Genomic DNA, 20,633 nt, shown 5'->3' with positions numbered 1-20,633 from the left:
CAACATTCATTCATTATTCAGCTCTACTACACAAAACCCACTTATTCCACTCTATCTGATCTACTGTATTCTCTCTATAGTGCCATTTCAACACTTATCACATATTGCACTTTCCTACCCTAATAATGCAATGCTTGCCAAACTATTTGCTTCCCACCTAAGACTTAAACACAATTACAGAAACATTATAAAAGTGGGTGAAAAAGTGTTGTACATGAAAATTTACCTTTCGTGTGGGCTGACAGCTGCATGGCGTCCAAGCCCTGAAGCAGCATCCAACCCCCAACAAGCTGGTACACCGAGCAGACTGTTCTCATTCTCACTGGCTCGCAATACTGCTATCACTAGACTTGTTAAGTTATAAAACATATCTGGTGACATTAGATACTGCAAGCCAGCAATGGTTAGAATGGTCTGCTTGGTGTGCTGGCTTGTTGGTAACTGGCAGCTGGATGCTGGTTCAGGGCTTCCACACAATGAAGAAACGATACAGTTGCCAGTCAAGTGAACAGTAAATTTCTATGTATAAAAAAAAAGTACTTCTCTCATGTCAAAATGTGGCCAAGCAGATACCAACTAGCTTACAATTATTCATATAAACCTAAATGACTGATAAGGATTTTGGTTGTAGACTACAATTTGCTATGTAGTGGAGTGTCTCCAGGAACAATGTCAGGGAAACCATCTTCAAAGGCTGCCAGAAGGACTTCCCCAACTGTGTTCACTAGCACCACTTCAACCTCATTCTGAAAGGAAAATTGTGTGTAAATTGAGTGATCTAAGGAGTTAAGTAGTTCAGAATTTTTTATTTTCGTTACAAAAAATTACTGCAATGTCCTACAGGAAAAAAAAAAAAGTGTGTGTGTGTGTGGGGGGGCTATTTTATCTTCATCACAGGTAGGTGGTGGCTGAATGGTTTGCGTGTGGGCCCTGCATTCACCCCATGATGGATGACACAGGTACAAATCTGCCGTTACCAACTGGGATTTTTCCATCACCGCAGAGTGGCTTAAGACTATCCACATGCTGTCCTGAAGACCACCCATCAACCTGGACTCTAAAGGAAACTGTCCAAGTGAATCAAGAATGAGCTCTGGGGGGGAAGCATGAGCCAAGAGAAGATGGTGCCACTATAAAACACTTGCCAGCACCACGACAGGCTGGGGCTGACTACCATCCAAGCCCCTCAAGAAAGCCTACTGGCACTATAAGCTGCATCTTCATCCATCTAACAGCTAAACTCTAGGAGACAAAACATGCTTCAAGGATTAACTTTACCAAGACAGAGTTAGGAATGTCTGCCAGGTCCTTTTTGTTGGCTGCTGGGATGATAACTGTTGTCAGGCCTGCTCGATGGGCGGCCAGAAGCTTCTCCTTGATGCCGCCAACCTGGAAGGGATCCCTAGTTAATTATATTGGTTGGCATGAATCAACATCTATCTACTACTGACACATTTTTTGGATTTTCCTCTTATCACTGGTAATTCTAATTTGGCTTGAACTGATATCTTGCATTTGGTTGAACCAGTCTTCCATATATCACCGTCTGGGGAAACGACATTCATTTGGGCGTGGGGGGAAAAAAAATGTCAAACCAAAATAAATATAAAATACTCATGATTGAGGAAAAACAAAAAAAATAACCAAGGAATTTCACCTCTTCAACTACTAATTATCTTTATATGATCCTACAAGTCCAATTCATTTAGCTGAACCCTTTCACTAAACACAAGATCCAAACTGCAATGTCGGAGACTTGGCTACGAACACCTAACAGCACCTCATTCAAAAGTTTTTTCTTGGTTATGACAAAATGAATTAGGTACTCCCAGAGCCAACTTCTTCACAGGTACCATGTTGTTATCAAAAGAGCCATGCAATATTCAAATTGATGTTCATACAATTTATTTATTTATTTATTTTTTGGGGTGCTCTAGGAACTTCTTTGAAATCCTGATGATCCCAAGAGCATAAAACAACACATCTGTACCAGCACCAGTATGAATTTCATGTGACTTTTTTAGTAGCCACATGGCGCCTGAGATGAAGAGGGCCAGACTCTTATTCTATGGTTCTGATTACTCCAGCTATTAAACTAAGATCATACAGAACCTTAACCATTTCTAAATAAGATGACAAATGTAAGGAGTACAAAAACCAACACAAAAGAAAGACCCCCCAAAAACATGTGAACTGAAGTAAGATGTACGTAATTCTTTGAACGTACCGGCAACACCACGCCATTCAAAGTGATCTCCCCTGTCATGGCCACGTCTGGGCGCACACAGCGGTTGGAGAGGAGGGACACCAGCACCGTGAGGATGGTCACTCCGGCTGATGGTCCGTCTTTATTGATGGCTCCAGCCGGGAAGTGCATGTGGATTTCCTCGTCCTTCATGAAGTCTTTTTCCAGGTGTAACTAAAACAGAACAGAGAATGTATGTTTAGTTAACCCCACCATGTTGACAAGTAGAATAAGAAAAATGTCAGTGTATATGAATAAAGTTTGCTGAAGGACATCTGTTGAACATTAGGTTAAAATTATGTTGTGTGTGTTAGCTTATAAAAAAGAGGCAGCTCAGGGGCACATAACATGCACAATAACTCACCAAGAATGAATGTTGCCTGACCCAGGAGAGGGCTATCTTGGCTGACTCCTGCATAACAGAACCCAGCTGGCCAGTGAGGGTGAGACCGGAGTCCCCCGTGGTGCGTGAGGCCTCCACCACCATCACCTCCCCTCCCACTGGTGTCCACGCCAGGCCCACTGCCACCCCGGGAACACTCACTCGCCCAGCCAATCCACTTTCAAATATCGGAGGCTGGAACATCAAAACACCCAAAGAGTTCAATGACTTAGGGATATTAAATGATGATTTACTAAAAGTCAGCAGATTTTCATCATAAATTCATCCTTTCCTTATAAAACCTCAGGCATGAATTGATACAAGATAACCTTTGATGTACCACAAAGGATGAAAAAGTTGTTTAATTGGTTCATAATAAAAATTCTAACCTGCATATACTCCCATTCACAAAGATTCATACATTTCAACAAGATACTCTTACCCCAAGGATGTCCCGTATCATCTTCTGGTCTACCATGACCGGCAGTTCCATGTGTTCCTGCAGCTTTGACACATTGACCAGTGGCAATGCTCGTTTCTCAGGTTGCCCTGCTTTGTTATCCTCTGGGCCAGCTTCATCCCCTTGGCTCTTCAGGTCTGTAGCTTCTTCTTGTGCTCTCTTCTCATCTATGGAAAAACATGTATGGGAACCAAGTGTTTTAATGTATAACAAAATTGGTATTAGGAACATATGTAACTTTTCATCATGCTTTATCGCTCTTTCATGCTGATGCTACTTCCACAGTCTTTGTCATAGGGCTGTATTACAAGTTGAATCCGAGAAATTTCGGGTCCCTAGAGAGTTATTCATCCCGAACTCTGTAGGGACCCGAAACTTCTTGGATTTGATTTGTAATATGGCCCCTAAAACGAACTCTGCAGGGACCCGAAACTTCTCGGATTCAACTTGTAATATAGCCCGTAGTCTCCGACCCCTTCTCAAGGGCATAGAAGAATGACATCCAGACACATAACTGCTCCATTTTGCCAAATATGGATATTGTTACTATAGAGACATGTTTACCAATTGTTTCAAATCTATGGAAAAGTATTTCGTATGGTCCTACCTTTCTCTGGTGCAGACTCTGCCACCTTCACGGCCACTGCACGACACAATGCTCCAATTTTACGCTCCAGGGTCCTCACACCTGCCTCCCTCGTGTACTCTCCAACTGAAATACAAATATATACACTTTATTCTGCTTTCTACCTTCATCATTCCTGTTTTGATGGCCTGGACATAAAGTAGGACTAACATTTATCTTAGCATAATGAACATCTTATTTTCAAAACAGAGGTGGATATTTCAGCACAAATTGATTATTCCAGATACTTTGGGTGGCTTCTTACTCACTTATTGTGGCAATGGCTTCCTTGGGCATGGTAATGATGTCATTGTTTAATCCATGTTCCTCCAGCTGCTTGGGCAGGAGGTGGAGGTAGCCAATCATGACTTTCTCTTCCTGAAGAAATGGGAGTTAACATATTACTTCCCCTTGATATATACACACATATACACAATGGCGTAGGAGACAGAGTTTCCCACACATAACCTCATAAGCCTGAAATCATATCCTGATGATTTCCGGTGGAAAATAATAAGAAAGGACAGACAGTTAAACAAAGCCTTTTCCAATGACTGGCATGACAAAATCAGAAACATCATCATAAAAAACATACTAATGTCTCCAAAATGGATGAGACAGACAACCTGAGGGACATTTAACAGCACACCTCACCTGAGTGTATCCTGGCACGTGGATGACCTCCATGCGGTCCAGCAGAGGTGTGGGGATGGTGGAGAGTGAGTTGGCCGTTGCTACAAACAACACCTGGTGATGGACACGTGTCATTAGTTTTACTTCATATTTAGTACATGTAGATCTGACATGAAAGGGTATAAATTAAGGGACTAGGAAAAAAGAGTTGCTTTTATCTCTGAACTACAAAAAAGTGATTTTTTTTCAAAAGCTAGTTATGATCTGAAACTCAGCAGTCAACATCTCAGTATAGGTAAACATAACATATATCACAAAATAATGAAAAGCTAATGATATTTAAAAGTACCCTCCTTGTGACTTGGGTGAAAAATAAAAGCTGAAAAGGATTTTGCCTTCATATACCTGAGACAGGTCAAAGGGCAGATTGAGGTAAGTGTCAGTGAAGGTGAAGTTCTGTTCGGGGTCCAGAACCTCCAGCAGGGCAGCCCCAGGGTCCCCGTGGATGCCTGTGCCGAGCTTGTCTATCTCATCCAGCAGCATCACTGGGTTCTTCACCTGGTGTGTGGTGAAAATCGTTGAATGTTACATAAAAGCACTGCACCCTTTTACCTATTTCTGATGCATTATTCCTTTGTGAGACCTCCCTTCTGTGGCAAACTACCAGGATGATCTTCACTTAACCCTTTCATTGCTAAGCGCTCGCAACGAGACTATCCCCTCAGGCGCGCTCGGGCACCACAGCGGGGAAAGGGGATCTTTTTTAACTGCTGTATCTCAAAAACTATTCATCACAGCAACAAAACAAAAACACCATTGGAAAGAGGAGGCCAAGATCTATAAAATTCGGTTATGTAAGCCTCTCCTGCGAATGTACAGGCACGTTCTGGGGGTGTTTTTTGCTGTGAGTGTGACTGGCGCTCGCAGCGAGCTTTTAGCACAACCAGCAAGTGACGCTAGTGCTCGCTCTTTTAACCTCTGTATCTCAAAAACTATTCATCACAGCTAAAAAACAAAAACATCATTGGAAAGAGGAGGCCAATATCTATACAATTTGGTAATGTAAGCCTCTCCTGCAAAAGTACAGGTACATTCAGGGGGTGTTGCCTGTGAAATCGTACATTTATACATGCGCGACTGTCAGCCGTAAGGCAACTACTGTAGATCTCTTGATGATGGGGTGCTGGCAGGGCAGTATTGCCAACTGCAAAATTTACAACTATTTGGTCAAAATATCAGTCATGTGATAGGTGAAGCTATGCAAAAATGTCGCTATATTGGACAACAACATCAACCAGTTGCTCGTCTGTAGATTTTCCGCGCTGGGCTGACATGATTTTCCACCAAATTTTGTGGAGAGCCCACTCAATTGGCAATGCTCAGGTGTGAGAAATAGTATTGGAACACTCTCGTACGCGGGAGATTTGAGTGCGGCTGGAGCTCGCAGCGAGCGTTTAGCACCACCAGCAAATATGCCTAACGCTCGCTGCGAGCGTTTAGCCATGAAAGGGTTAAGCCTTCTCTGTACACTGTTCTTTCTGGGTGGTAACTCAACTCACCTTCACACTCCTGAGGCCCTGGATGACCCTGCCCGGCATGGCACCGATGTAGGTTCTGCGATGACCCCGAATATCATGCTGGTCACTCACACCACCTACCAAACATGCCCACATGGAAGGCCTTCGGTTAAGACACCCCTCTCACCATTTTTCCTTTTCCTTTAACAAACTACTACAATATTATGAAGCCAAAACGTCATAAAACACTGCTTCTGTTGGGTAAGCAAACTTGTGTTGGTTTACAATATGAGATAAATGGATGAAGTTGTAAATACACTCTCCCATAAATTTCTTTCTGCTCAAAAAGTTTTTAGTCCTTCAGAGCACCATTAATATTTCACACTGCTTCTTTAGAATAACTCACCTTGTGTGTTCCTACAAAACTTGAGATAAATGGATGAGGTTGCAAATACCATCTTCTACAAATTTCTTCCCACTTAGTAAGTTTTTAGTCCAAACATACCTAGGGACATCCGATGGTAGGGTCGGCCAAGAGTTGTTGCTATGGATTTGGCAACACTAGTTTTTCCCACACCTGGAGGACCAACAAAGCACAGGATGGGTCCCTTCATGTCCCCTCGCAGCTGTCGCACCGCAAGGTATTCCAGGACACGACGTTTCACCTACAAATAAATTATTCTATTTCATCTTTATCATGACTATTTACTCTCAACTATACAGTCTGGGCAGGAATGCTAATATATAAAGAAACAAAAGGTCATCTTTCCAAGGGGGAAGAAATTGTATATAAACACAAACACAAAAAAAGTGGAGAGCCAATTTAATAAAACCAAACAAGGAAGAAGTGGTTAGATATTATATGAACCCAAGAGATACTAAATTACACACACAAAAAAAGTACAGTTATCCAGTTTGAGTAGTCATTATAAGAGCAAGTCTAACCTTTTCTAAGCCATAGTGGTCAGTGTCCAGGTCCTGCCTGGCCTTGGTGATGCTGCAGGTCTCCATCACACAGGCAGACCAGGGAAGGTCAACCAGGAGCTCCAGGTAGTTGCGAGTCATGGAGTACTCCGGCATGTGAGGAGCCATGCGTTTCAGGCGATTGAGTTCCTTCTTGGCAGCCTGGGATGGTTACGAGGATGTGTTAACTCTACCTACTGCATTAATTCATCCCTATTATAATTATTATTATTAAGATCCATGAAACGGCATCAAGGGAAAATAAAAGTGATATAGACCCGAACAGAGTTCCCTTGATGAGCTGACATTTGTCTACATATATCTCCAACGCCTTGCTCCCTCGCAGGAACTTCCCTTCAGGGGGTGGCCGTGGCATAAGTGTCTCCATCTCTCCCTATCCTAGCACTCCCTCTCAGCACATTCAATCCTGATACTTCCAACTCTCTCACTCCAATACTCACTCACCTTATTGATCCACATCACAGGTGGTCTTCCCTTGACATCCCCTCCCTCAATCGTTCCCTTATACACTCTCTTCACGAATTCATTCTCCCCCATTCTCATCACGTGTCCAAACCATCTCAATGCACCGCGCTTTACCTACTCCACCACTCCAAACTCCACCCCTTTCACTGTCGCACCCATACCAAACCACTCATATGCACTTTCATTACTTTCTCCATCCCATCCTGACACACCACATGCACCTCTCATATAACTCATTTCCACTGCACGTATTCTTGATTGCTGTGCTGCATTCCATGTCCACGTCTCTGATGCACATGACAGCGTTGGCAGGATAATACTATTCCTTATTCCCCTCTTTACCTCCATGCTCGCCCTTCTTACTTTCATAACTCTCTCCAATGCACCCACCACCTGTCTGCCCTTTACTGCTATTTCCCTCACCTCACCTCCATTCTCTCCTCCCCTAACCTTATCCTACACTTTGTTGTACCTTCTGCTCTAACTCTGTACGTCTTTGCAAAATCAATGACCTGTTCTCTCGCCCTCTCAAATACTATACTCTTACTCTTTCCAGCATTCATTCTCAGCTTTCTCCTCTTACACACCCTTTCAAACCCATCCACTATCCTCTGTAGCGTCCCCTCATTCTCTGCCAACAACACTGTATCATCTGCAAACAGGCCTGCAACCAATGACTTCTCTGTACCTCTCACTTTCAGCCTTGGACCAAGCTCCCCAACTCTGGCTTTCATTTCTCCCATACAACCATCCATGTACACATTAAAAAGCCATGGTGACATCACACATCCCTGTCACCCCCACCAACACACCACACCAACACCAAAACTCTAACTCAACTCACCCTTCACGCGTACAGAGGCCCTCGCATCCTTATAGAAGGATTGGATTCCCTCCAGCAAACACCCTCCCACACCATATATCCATAGAACATCCCACAATCCTTTCCTGTCAACCCTGTCATATGCCTTCTCCAGGTCCATGAATGCAGCAAATGGCTTCCTATCCTTCTCTATGTATTTTTCAACTAACATATTGAGTGCAAATATTTGGTCTACACAACCCTTCCCTTTCCTAAAACCCCCTTGTTCATCACCTACACTTTTCTCAGTTATTTTCTTCATCCCCTCATTTAAAACTGTTCCATGCTCTTTTCCTGCCACACTGAGTAGACTTATTCCCCTGTAACTATTACAATCACCTCTCCTTTCTTTCCCTTTGTACAGCGGCACAACAACAGCCTTTCTCCAATCCTCTGGCACCTCACCCTGTTCCCATGCTAGCTTACATATCCATAATCTCCATTCCACGACTACACCTCCTCCATACTTCAACATTTTTGCTGTTATGCCATCAGCTCCAGGGGCCTTTCCTACTTTTAACTTCTGCATTGCCTCCTCTATCTCACCTCTCTCTACCCTCCCCTGTGGATCTGGCCACCCTACATTAATCTTTATTTCAACACTAGTCACTTCTGCCCTTCCTCCCACACTCTCATTCATTACAATTTCAAAGAGCTGCTTCCATACCTTCCTTGTCTCCTCATTCCCTCTCACAAGGACCCCATCTTTCCTCATCATGCTACAAATGTCATTCTTTTCTCTCCCCATTTCTCTTTTAACTTCTTTCCAGAAAAAAGTTTTTTATTCTCCTGAGCAGACATGGATATGAAAAATAAAAAAGTGACTGTAAACCAAGAAGAATGAAAAAAAAATGGGGGGGGACTAAAACAATACTGAGAGTTATCAGGTGGGTGTTGACTTTTACTCTAAACTTATCAATGTTTGTTTGCTCTTCTTAGTCATTGGTTTATCCTTCACTAGCTGATCTTTATAATTTTCAGTAACACCATTGCTCTCTAAGAAATTGAAAATTGCCTGACAATAAGAGGAGTGTTAGTTTGTCCACTATACTAAGTTTTCCTGAATCTCACAATTCTAAAACATACCTCTGTAACGTTCTGAGTCTTAAGTCCTGAGAATGCATTAGATTATCCTTTCATCAACTAATTTCAATAGATCACCAATCAATATATAGTTATGCTAAGTGACAGTTTAAGAAAGTTAAGAATGCCTCTCAGATCCTAGAAGTCATGACAATCAAGAATACTCTCCAAGCCTCCCACCAGCAGTACCTTGGAGGCCTCTTCTGGCATTTTTGCAGCTGCTATCTTCGCCTCCAGGTCAGCTATGTCATTCTCCCCTTCCTCTCCAATGTCCTGAGCCGGGGACAAGTTGCGGCCACCACGAGACAGGCGAACCAACTGTTTCTTCTGATTTTGTGTCTTTCCATTGTCCTTCTCTTCAATGACCTGAGAATAATTTACATGTGTAAGAGCCAGGGTTGTTTGATTTAAAACACAGTACATGGCATGGAAAAGCTGAGGAAATCTCTTGGGGGAAATATGTGCCTCCCAAAATGGTGGGCCTTTGCGGGGCAGCTGGGAAGTGATCAGCTGATTGCTGCTGATGACGTCACGTGCAACCCCTCTATAAACAGTTTGACCCCACCTGTGAATACCTCAGTGTTATATGAACTTAAGCCAACATCAACACTCCTTTAATGGTAAGTAAGTTCTGCATAATTACAGGAAATGCTAGAGTGTTTTTATATGGACCTAATGAGTGTAGGAATGTAGACTGTCACTGTAGTCACGGGTTATGGTTGGGGGGGAGGGGGGCCATGGACAAGGATCATGTATGAAAAGTGGGTAACGACCAGAAAAAGTTTGGGAACCAAAATAAAATAAATCAACAAAGAATGACCTCATTTTAATGTACAGAAAGTCTCATTAGTAAGGAAGCATATATAAATTTTCTGAGACAAGACCTATAGTAACTGTTTGGGGTTTTGTTAGGTTAGGTTAAGGGTATCTTTAAACACATGGCTGCCAGCACCTTATGGTATAAATCAACAAAGAATGACCTCATTTTGTTGTATAGAAAGTCTCATTAGTAAGGAAGCATATATGAATTTTGTGAGTCAAGACCTACTGTAACTGTTTGGGATTTTGTTAGCTTAGGTTAAATTTAGGGTATCTTTAAACACATGATAGCCAGCACCTTATTGTATAAATCAACAAAGAATACCCTCACCATGGCCATCCCCTAGGAGGAAGTTCTCATGAGAGGATAGAACGTTTGAGATATAAACGTACTGGTAGACTGACATATAGTATGGAGATGCTTACACCACACAATTTTGAGGAGTTGCCTTGTATAGGCCAACCAATCTCTCGCAGACTCCTTATGTTCTTATAATATACATATCTGTTTCACTCTATACTAGACTGAAAATTAAACCAAAGACTTTTAAAATCATTCATGTTAATGCAAGACCAATTCAAGTTTTACATTTAGTACCTGTATGTGGCGGAGGAGAAGGGGAAGTGTGACACGTATCCGAGTAGCCAAATCAACAGCATCCAGGATTGCTAACTTCTCTGGCAGTGAGGTCTTCACCAGTGCAGCAATGGTGTCCGTCAACTGTGAGCTCGGGACTTTATCAATGGCATCCTGGGTGATAAAAGAGTACGTACAAAGATTTAAGTACAAGTCAAGGAATACAGCAAAAATACATAAAGATAAATATAACAAAGATGAGTGATAGGTCTGTGTGCGATAGTTATTTTTTTCCAGTGACAATCAATCACTAGGGGTACAAGGGGGGGGGGGGGGGGGCTAGCCCAGATTAACCCCTTCATTACTGATGGCATACCATAGTACTTCATATAAAATTTTGGCTAAGGAACTGATGAAGTGCATGCGTACGTCATCGCTCATTGACGATACACAGGACTCCATATTTTTTCGGTTTGTATGTTTTTTATGACCATAGCTGAGCACGATAACAGAAAACCTTATTCCCGATACCCGATAACTGATAATAGAAAACCTTATCAGTGATAACTGATATTCGCTAACTGGAGACACAAATATAGGCGATAACCGATAACCAAACCCGATATAAATCCACGATTGCGATACTAGCTAGGAGTAAGTCTGATAGGCGAAAACGATACTATATTGATAATTCAAATAAAAAACACAGATGAATTCAAATTTTCATTATCTGTATTTTAGAAAACTTACAAAACCTGAAAACCACAAGTTAACAAATACATACGAACGGTAATACTAGAAACGCCTGAACCGGTGTTGTCTTATTTGGCGTTCCCACCGTCAAAAGCAGGTGCTTTTGTTTACAAACACTGGTCTCTCGTGAACTGGTCCATCACTACTTATTCAGTTATTCTGACTTATCACCATTAACACTTTAACAGTCACTTCAGTAAAGAAGCACTGAAGCACTGGGAACCGGACCACTGGCACTCACTCCGTCACTCGAGCTGCAGCAGAAAGGCCACGCGCCACGCCGCCACGTGATAACACAAGCCGCTGGTCTCTGTTTGCGCTCTTTACAACAGGATCACAAATTTCAGGCAGTGAATAATCATTTGGGGGGCAAAGTTAAATGATTTTTCTCTTTGATATAGTGATTTTTGAGTCTAAAATAAAAAAAAACTAGTGTTTTAATGTTGATGATCTAAATATGAAATCTCTTCACCGAAAATATTTCATACCCCGAAGTTGTTTCATACAACACCAGGCGACTGGGCCACGCATGCGCAGTAGGGAGGAGACATTATTTTTCTGAGGCGGGAAAAAGGAGCGATTATTGCTAGTTTGGTTACAATAGTAACGAAGATACTGATATATATATATATATATATATATATATATATATATATATATATATATATATATATATATATATATATATATATATATATATATATATATATATATATATATATATATATATATATATATATATATATATATATATATCTATATATATATATATATATATATATATATAAAGTATCGCGATAACTTATCGTGATAACGCCCAGCTGTGTTTATGACGTAGTGACAAATTGACTAGTTGGCACCTTGCAAGACCAATTCAAGTTTTACATTTAGTACCTTTATGTGGCGGAGGAGAAGGGGAAGTGTGACACGTATCCGAGTAGCCAAATCAACGCCATCCAGATCTTTTAACTTCCCTGGCAGTGATGAAAGTGACTTACTAAATTTGATCAGTGTCTGTAAAAGGAGAAAGCTGAAAGTAAATGTCAACAAAAGTAAAGTGATGGTTTATGAGCGAAGTAGAAGTGAGGTTGTAGACAGTGGTGGGATTCAATTTTTTTAAGAACAGGTTCTCTCTATAAAGGGTTTATCAAAATAAGTTATAAGTAAAAAGTGTTCATGGGGGAAAAATTGAGAACCCTGATTTAAGCTAACAGTAACAACCGGTTCTCGGGATTAAAAAAATTCCAAGAACAGGTTCTTGCGAACCGGTGCGAACCCGCTGAACCCCATCACTGGTTGTAGATTTTATACGCCCATATAGAGTGGGAATTGAATGTGAAAAAGAATGCAAAATAATTTTGAATGGTGAAGAAATGGAGGAGGTCAATGAGTTTAAGTACCTTGGATCAGTTATGTGTAAGCATGGTGGTACGGAGGGAGAGATAAGATTTACATAGATTTACATAGAAAATCAGACCACACAGACCCCATGGTCCAGACTTGGTGGTCTGTCCTTAAACCTAAGTGATTTTACATTAATCAGAAGACTCCAAAACGTTGCATTTCTACTCTAGTTGATATTAAGTTGAAGGAAGTGACGGTCGAGCTTATTTTTGAAGGAGTCAATCGTGTTACACTGGACCACTGATGGTGGAAGCTTATTCCATTCTCACACTACAACGTTGGTGAAGAAAAATTTGGTGCAGTCTGAATTTACTTGTCTACATCTGAGTTTTACGCCATTGTTCCTCGTGCGAAAAGTGTCATCGATCATAAACAATGTTGATCTGTCTACATTCGTGAAACCATTAAGTATTTTAAAACATTCGATCAGTTTTCCTCGGAGGCAACGTTTCTCAAGAGAGAACATGTTAAGGGTAGAAAGCCTTTCTTCGTAGGATTTGTTGCGCAAGGAAGGGATCATTTTCGTTGCCCGACGCTGAACACCTTCTAATTTAGCAATATCCTTTGCATGGTGGGGAGACCAAAACTGTACCGCATATTCCAAGTGGGGTCTGACTAAACTGTTGTAGAGCGGGAGTATTACATCTTTATTCTTGAATACAAAGTTTCTTTTAATGAAGCCCAACATTATGTTCGCTTTATTTGCTGCATCGATGCATTGCTGTGAGAATTTGAGGTTTGACGCGATTTTGACCCCAAGTCTTTGACGCATTGAACGCTTTTGAGTTTAACGCCGCATTTCATATTCGAACTTCTTATTCCTCGTTCCAACTTGAAGGACCTGGCACTTGTCTACGTTAAAGGGCATCTCCCATCTATCCGACTGTTGAAATTTTGTGCAAATCCTCTTGGAGGCTTTGCCTGTCTTCGCCAGTGAGAACCGAGTTACCAATCTTTGTGTCGTCTGCAAATTTACTAATGCGGTTATTGAGTCCAACATCCACGTCGTTGATGTAAATAATGAAGAGCACTGGGCCAAGGACCAAGCCCTGAGGGACGCCACTAGTGACAGGCGCCCACTCTGAGCTAAATCCGTCAATCACTACTCTTTGTTGTCTGTTGCTCAACCAATTCGCGATCCATTGGTTTACTTGACCGTCAATACCTATTTGCTTTAATTTGTAAAGTAATTTATGATGCGGGACTTTATCAAACGCTTTCTGGAAATCAAGATAGACTACGTCCAGTGATTTGGTTACGTCATAAACAGTGAAGAGGTCGTTATAAAAGGTTAATAGGTTTGATAGGCAGGATCTTTTGTTTCGGAAGCCATGTTGTGAGTCCCCAATCAATGAGTGGCTTTCAAGGTAACTCACAATTTTGTCTCTAATTAGGCCCTCAAGTAGCTTACCTACAACCGAAGTTAGACTAATGGGCCTGTAATTACCTGATACTTTTTTGTCTCCTTTCTTGAAAATCGGTGTCACGTTAGCCTTTTTCCAATCTGAAGGGACGATGCCTTGTCGCAAGGACATATTGAATACGGTTGTGAGGGAGGAGAGTATTTCGCTCTTTGTTTCTTTCAGCAGAGTTGGATATACTTTGTCAGGTCCAGGACTTTTATTTGTTTTAAGTGAATGGAGAGCTTTAAGGACTTCATCGGTTGTTATTTCAAAATTAGGCAATGCATGCTCGAGATTTACAATAGTACTGGTGTTGGTGGTAGCGAGGAAGACTGTTAGTATTAAACACCGAGGAAAAGTAATTGTTTAAGAGGTTTGCAATGTGTTGGCTGTCAGTCACTAGTGCACCATCGCTGTTTGTTAAAGGTCCAATACCACTTTTGATCGCCTTTCTGTTGTTTATGTAACTGAAGAAAGATTTCGGATTATTTTTACAGTTGGCTGCAATATTTTCTTCGTATCTACGCTTTGCCTGACCTACTAGTCTTTTTACTCGTCGCCTGGCATCATTATAAAGTCTAATGTTTTCGGGCGTGCTTTGTTCTTTCTTTAACCTGTAAAACAATTTTCTCTCATTGACTGATTGTTTAATTTCGCTATTAAACCACGGTGGGCTTTTATTAGTGTTAATTCGCTTCTCGCACAAGGGGACGAATGTGTTCTGCTGAGTGAGTAAGTGATTTTTAAGGCTTAGCCAGGCTTCCTCTACATTGCCGTCATCTGATAGTTGTATTTCTGTTAGTTTTTGTCGGATTTCTACGAAGTTAGCTCTTTTGAAATTGGGCACCTTTACTTTATTTTCAGTCACTGATGATTGAGCTTTAATGTCGACGCGCACTAATTTATGATCGCAAGAACCGAGGTGTTCTCCTACCGTGACACTACTGACTAGGTTATCTTGGGTCGTTATAACAAGGTCAAGTATATTATTTTGTCGAGTTGGCTCAGAAACCATTTGGCTTAGATAATTTTCTTCTAGAAATTCGATCATTCTATGTGACTCGCCTTCTGTACCTGACAGTGTCGCCCAGTCGATATGGGGGAGGTTAAAGTCTCCTAAAATCAGTGAGTCGCTGTTATTAAGTGACTGCCTTAAGACGCTGTACATTTCAAGGTCGTCATCGAGTGATTGCCCGGGAGGTCTGTAGGTGACAGATATATTTAAATTGACTTTTGCAATGTTTACTCGCACGCACAAATGTTCAACGTTACTGTTTCCCGGTGTTTTGTCAGTGGGTTGCAAATAGCTTTTGACATAAAGGGCGACGCCACCGCCTCTACGATTTACACGATCTTTATTGAAGAGTCTGTAGCCATCTATGTTGTATTCGGAACTTAAATCAATATTTGTGGTGTCAATAAATGTTTCGGTTATAGCAATTATGTCAAAATTTTCTGTTAAGGCAAGACATCTCAGTTCATCAAATTTGTTTCTTAGGCTACGCGCATTGAAACTAAGGATTTTTAAGTTATCTAGAGGCTTGGTAATAGAGGTGGTGGTACTTGCGGGATCACGGTTACGGGTTTGTTGCGATGCACGGCGTCTATTTACACGGGCGGGGTGGAGGGACATGGCTGTGACTCGTTTTTTGCTCGGAGAGAGAAAGGGCATTGCTAGGAAGAAGGGTGGCAGGGTCTTTGGGACGAATCATGAATGGCAGAAGTGTGAGCATGGAGGTAAAGAGGGATTTGAGAAATACAATAATAGTACCAACCCTCACATATGCAAGTGAAATGTGGGCCTGGAATGAGTCAGAGGTCTAGAGCGCAGGTAGTGGAAATGAGTTATTTGAGGAGCGCTTGTGGTGTGAGTAGAATGGATGGAATGAGTAATGAAAGTGTGTACGAGCGTTTTGGAATGTGTCACGGGGGTGAAGGGAAGAAGTGTGGAGTGGTGGAAGAAGTGAAGTGACAGACTTTAAAGTGGTTTGGCCACATGGAGCGAATGGAGGAGAGTAAGATGACCAGAAGGGTGTATGTGAGTGAGATAGAGGGAGGGAATGCTAGAGGACGACCTCCAGTGAAATGGAGAGACAGGGTGCAGGAGTACATTAGGGAGAGGGGTGTGTGTGTGTGTGTTTGTGTGTGTGTGTGTGTGTGTGGGGGGGGGGGGTTGCATGCAGGCAAGGAAAGAGTGTCTGGATAGAGAAAGTTGTAAACTCTTTTGCCATGGCCATCCCCTGGTGGGAGCTCCTAGGAGCAGGCGTCGATGAAATGATGATGGCACCTTGTTTCAAGGACGTTGGGGATGTTGGCCATGGGGGGTACGATGTGAAGCCTGGGGGTGGTGGCGGGGCAGTGTGTGATTGACATGTGTCGCACCATGGTGCCTTTTTCTCCATCCAATAGCGATTCTGAGCGCGATACGACTCTTGAAGGTGACTTACAAGGGTCAGATAATAATGAAACTCAATCAGAAGGCTTTATAAGTGACTCGGATGAAAACTATTTGCCAGAGAATGACAATGAGGTGAGTAGTGACGAGGAAAATGAGTGATGTGAATGGTGATGATGAAGAAACACCACACAGCCCCACACTCCACACACCCCTACACTCTTTTACACTCGTGGCAGATCCCTTTGCTGATTATCGTCCAGGCACTGTTCCTGCCCTAATTGAGGATTTTTCTTGTGTTTATCCTGACGCACCAAGAAATGACATGAGTGCTCTGGACTTTTGATTTAAATAGTATACATCTCTTGAACAAAATCTATCAGAACACGTAAAAATACATAAATGACTAAATATGTGTGTAAGGCCATATATAAACAATCCCCACGAAATTAGGAGAAGCGCGCAAAAAACTTGTTGTGGGAGGGAGGTGGGTGGGAAGTGTGGGGATCACAGAGTCGGTAACGAAGGGGTTAACACTAAATGTGGCACACAACATCTTCCCCCTTACCTTTAACTTGGCCACAGCTGGCATTGATATACCCAACAAGTCAATGACCTTCTGTGCTGCCTGTTTAAGCTCAGCAACCAACTCTGCAACTTGTGCATCATCTGAAAAAAAATGTACCTAATCATACTTCATAATATAAATCAGCAGGGAATACATAAGTAACACAAAATAGAAGCTTCTGTTTAACATTGCTTTGTGAAACAGTTAACACATCTTGATTATAATATGAATCAAAGAGAAAAAAACATGGAAATATATCCCTCAGAGGCTGGAGGGTAGTTTTGTCATCTCACCATCGCCTTCAATGTTCTTGAGGTCCTCCAGCTGCTTGATAGTCGCTACAGGGTACGGGTGCTCCTGAATGATGGAGAGCAGCCTGATGCGGCACAGGCTCGTCACCAGCACAGTGTACACCGGGCGCGGCCAGTTGGTGCCTGTCACCTGCACCACCACGGCAGCCGTACCGATCTTGTGATATGTATTGATTGTGTTCCCAATCTCATCCTGGCCAACACAAAAGACAGCAAAATTATATAACCATATCCACCATATTATTATTATTATCATTATCATTGTTGTTGTCCTTGAATGGGCATCAATGAAGATAATAAAAAACTGATGTAGACCCAAACTGAGTCCCCTTGATGAGCAAACAGGGAGATTTTATAATCTTAAGAGAAGGAATTTAAATTGCTGAGAGGTGGCATTTAATCCATCTTCTGTGCCTTTGTTTTAATGGTTATAAATAAAATACTTTGATGGAAAGCTGGACAGCTCTTCTTAACCCCTTCAATACAAGCAGACAAAACATAACCTCCATGCCATATCCTGGTTTTACAGACTACGTAGAATAGTCCAATGACCATGACGCACATACAGCGTCTCTAGGATATGGTTCGAGAGATGAAATGACTCATATACTGCGTCATGGTACTGAAGAGGTTAAACTTATGCTGTAATTTCACAAAGTTTAAAAGTCTTCCCCTTTTTGTCATGGAAAAAAAAAAAAGTTACAGGGCAAAAACACCCCTGCTCACCTTGTAAGGAGGCTCCCTGGTGGCTATTCCAATGACAGTGCTGGAAAGTCTGCTGTCTGAAGTGAGCCGTGACCGCACCAAGTTTATACTGCAAGAGATACCCCTCATTAATAATTAATACACACGAGCTGGGTCTGGCCAGTTCAATAAACCAACACAGTAAGTTTGTGTTATTATTCCAAAAGTACACACTGCCATATTGCTTTCTGTTGTAAATCACTTGTTTGGGAGATAAAATTTCTTAAAATATGGTCTGGGGCAATATGTTAACATTTATTTCCGTTTATTGCATTTTGACTGCAGAGGACAGGTCAATGTGGATAGGTTAGGTTAGGTTAGATTTATATTAATGATAAAAATGTGATATGTTTCATGCTCCAGTAATATAACACTAAGATCATAATATTTTTTGCCTAATTAGCAAGATATATGAGGGGGTAGAAACTAGTTTGATTATAATGTGGCGATATTTCTTTTCCTAATTAACCAACTGCTCTTCTGTTGTCATAGCATACTATATGTTTTCTACTAACCTTAAAGCCTTCTGGAAAACCATAGGAAAGATTGTAGAGATCAAGACAAATGTGAAAATAACCATGAACTTAAATCATAAAAAAATGTGGGGAGTATGGATATAAAGGTAGCCTTCTCTGGTGCCACTGACAATTACGGTGCAGTGTAAAATATATCACACATTTAGGTATTATGAACAATTAAACTTGACATACCTAACAATACTAAATCTAACCTGACCTGACCTTGTGTTGCCAATATACAATGTGCTGGACTGTGCTCATAAATATTATTCAGCATGATTCTGTAAAGCCTTAAATGAAAATAGGATAATACTTTATAAGAAGTCCACCTCCCCCTTCGCCACTCCAGCCCCCTACCCCCAAGACAAGCCTGGGGAACTGTGAGGAACCGGGGTTTGGGGGCGGGAAGCCAAAATCACTGAAAAATGGGCTTCCAAAATTTCCCTAGAAAAATCCCTAAATGAAGGAAAATTCCTTAGTCTTGAAAGTGAGGAAAGTCCCAACTTTATAACCTAACAGCCCCCCTCGCCCCCCTGCTAACCAAGGGCCACCCTTGGAACCCCAACATGTGTGATACGCCGGAAAATCTTTTTTTTTTTTTTTTTTTTTTGGTGAGCGAGTATATTTAAACTACTCCAACCAGGGGGGGCACAGCCCCCCTGGACCAACCGTAAAGTTCGGTTGGAGTAGTTTAAATATGCTCCCCCCCCCAAGAAAAAAAAACATGATTTTCTGGCGCATCATACATGTGGGGGGGTCCAGTGGGGGGCACAGACCCCCTATATTAACAGGGAGGCTGTTAGGTTATAAAGTTAGTACTTTCCTTGCTTTCGAGACTAGGGAATTTTCCTTCATTCAGGGATTTTTCTAGGGAAATTTTGGAAGCCCATTTTTCAGTGATTTTGGCTTCCCCCCCCAAACCCCAGTTCCCCACAGTTCCCCAGGCTTGTCTTGGGGGGTAGGGGGGGCTGGAGTGGCGGAGGGGGAGGCAGACTTCTTAGAAAGTTTTACCGAAAATAGGAAAACTTTGGGTGGCTGAGCTGGCAGACCCCATAATGTTACAAATATTTACCCTCCTGACTTATAAAGCCCCAAAGAAGCTCCCTCAGTTAAGATTGGTTATAGTAATGCACCCATATCTCCCTACCCTACGAAACACTCTCCTGCTGCCATACACATCTACCGTACTAATAAGATAATAAAATAAATAATGCATCATGAAGCCAATCATCACTGCTCCTCTCATTCATGTCATCAGGCAGACAAGGCGAAAAAATCAAACACGAGGATATCCTGACTTATCTCTTTAACACTGATGCAAAATAAATAATACATCATAAAGCCAATCTTCACTGCTGCTCTCATTCAGATCATAAGGAAGACAAGGTGAAGAAATTAAACACAAGGATATCCTGACTTCTCTCTAACACTGATGCAACACGCCTCTGAATACCTAACTAACGATGACAGGTGTTTCCCAGCACTCAGCAACGACCCTCAACACCCACAGACCTCCCCTCACCTCCAATCAACAGGTAACACACGGTAATTACATAAACGTGACTCAACACAGGTAAGACAGGACAAGGTCGAGAGGGCCGTGTTGGAGTTTGAGTGTGATTGAGGTTTTAAATTAATGTCACAGGGTTCTCACTTCCCGGCGGTGGTGACTGGGATCCTGAGGGTGGAGCCAGGCAGCAGGACACCCTCGGACACCACGAAGAGAGGCAATTTAGTGGGGATGGAGATGTGGGAGGGCGCCATTCCACCACCTGCTCCTTCCTTCAGCTGACTGTGACTGGTGCTCTTCTTCTCCCTCTTGTGGCTGGAGATACTGAACCCAGCCTTATCTACCTCTCCCGTGGCTGTTTGTTAGGTTATTATG

The 20,633-nt window shown here is 42.0% G+C and overlaps 1 protein-coding gene across 2 annotated transcripts; it reads right to left on the bottom strand.

Annotated features, from left to right (window-relative positions):
- Positions 1–72: 72 nt before the first annotated feature.
- Positions 73–20,572, bottom strand: LOC127008597 (lon protease homolog 2, peroxisomal-like). Of its 2 annotated transcripts, XM_050880805.1 has the most exons (19): positions 20,403–20,572; positions 18,213–18,300; positions 17,469–17,679; positions 17,176–17,276; positions 12,300–12,419; positions 10,674–10,826; positions 9,446–9,622; positions 6,808–6,987; positions 6,368–6,527; positions 5,905–5,999; positions 4,751–4,903; positions 4,367–4,459; positions 3,982–4,090; positions 3,695–3,799; positions 3,070–3,254; positions 2,610–2,822; positions 2,228–2,419; positions 1,279–1,389; positions 73–746 (listed from the first exon to the last, which is right to left on the bottom strand). In XM_050880805.1, exons 1-19 carry the CDS (start codon positions 20,510–20,512, stop codon positions 633–635), a joined length of 2,670 nt encoding a protein of 889 aa, XP_050736762.1. In that variant the 5' UTR covers positions 20,513–20,572; the 3' UTR covers positions 73–632. The 2 variants fall into 2 exon arrangements, with proteins under 2 accessions (XP_050736762.1, XP_050736763.1); XM_050880806.1 differs by lacking the exon at positions 12,300–12,419 and having other exon boundaries at positions 20,403–20,570.
- Positions 20,573–20,633: the final 61 nt, after the last annotated feature.

The sequence above is a fragment of the Eriocheir sinensis genome, chromosome 38 (assembly GCF_024679095.1).
Source record: "Eriocheir sinensis breed Jianghai 21 chromosome 38, ASM2467909v1, whole genome shotgun sequence".
In the NCBI taxonomy this organism is placed as follows: domain Eukaryota; kingdom Metazoa; phylum Arthropoda; class Malacostraca; order Decapoda; family Varunidae; genus Eriocheir; species Eriocheir sinensis.
This window is presented reverse-complemented; position numbering and strand designations above follow the sequence as displayed.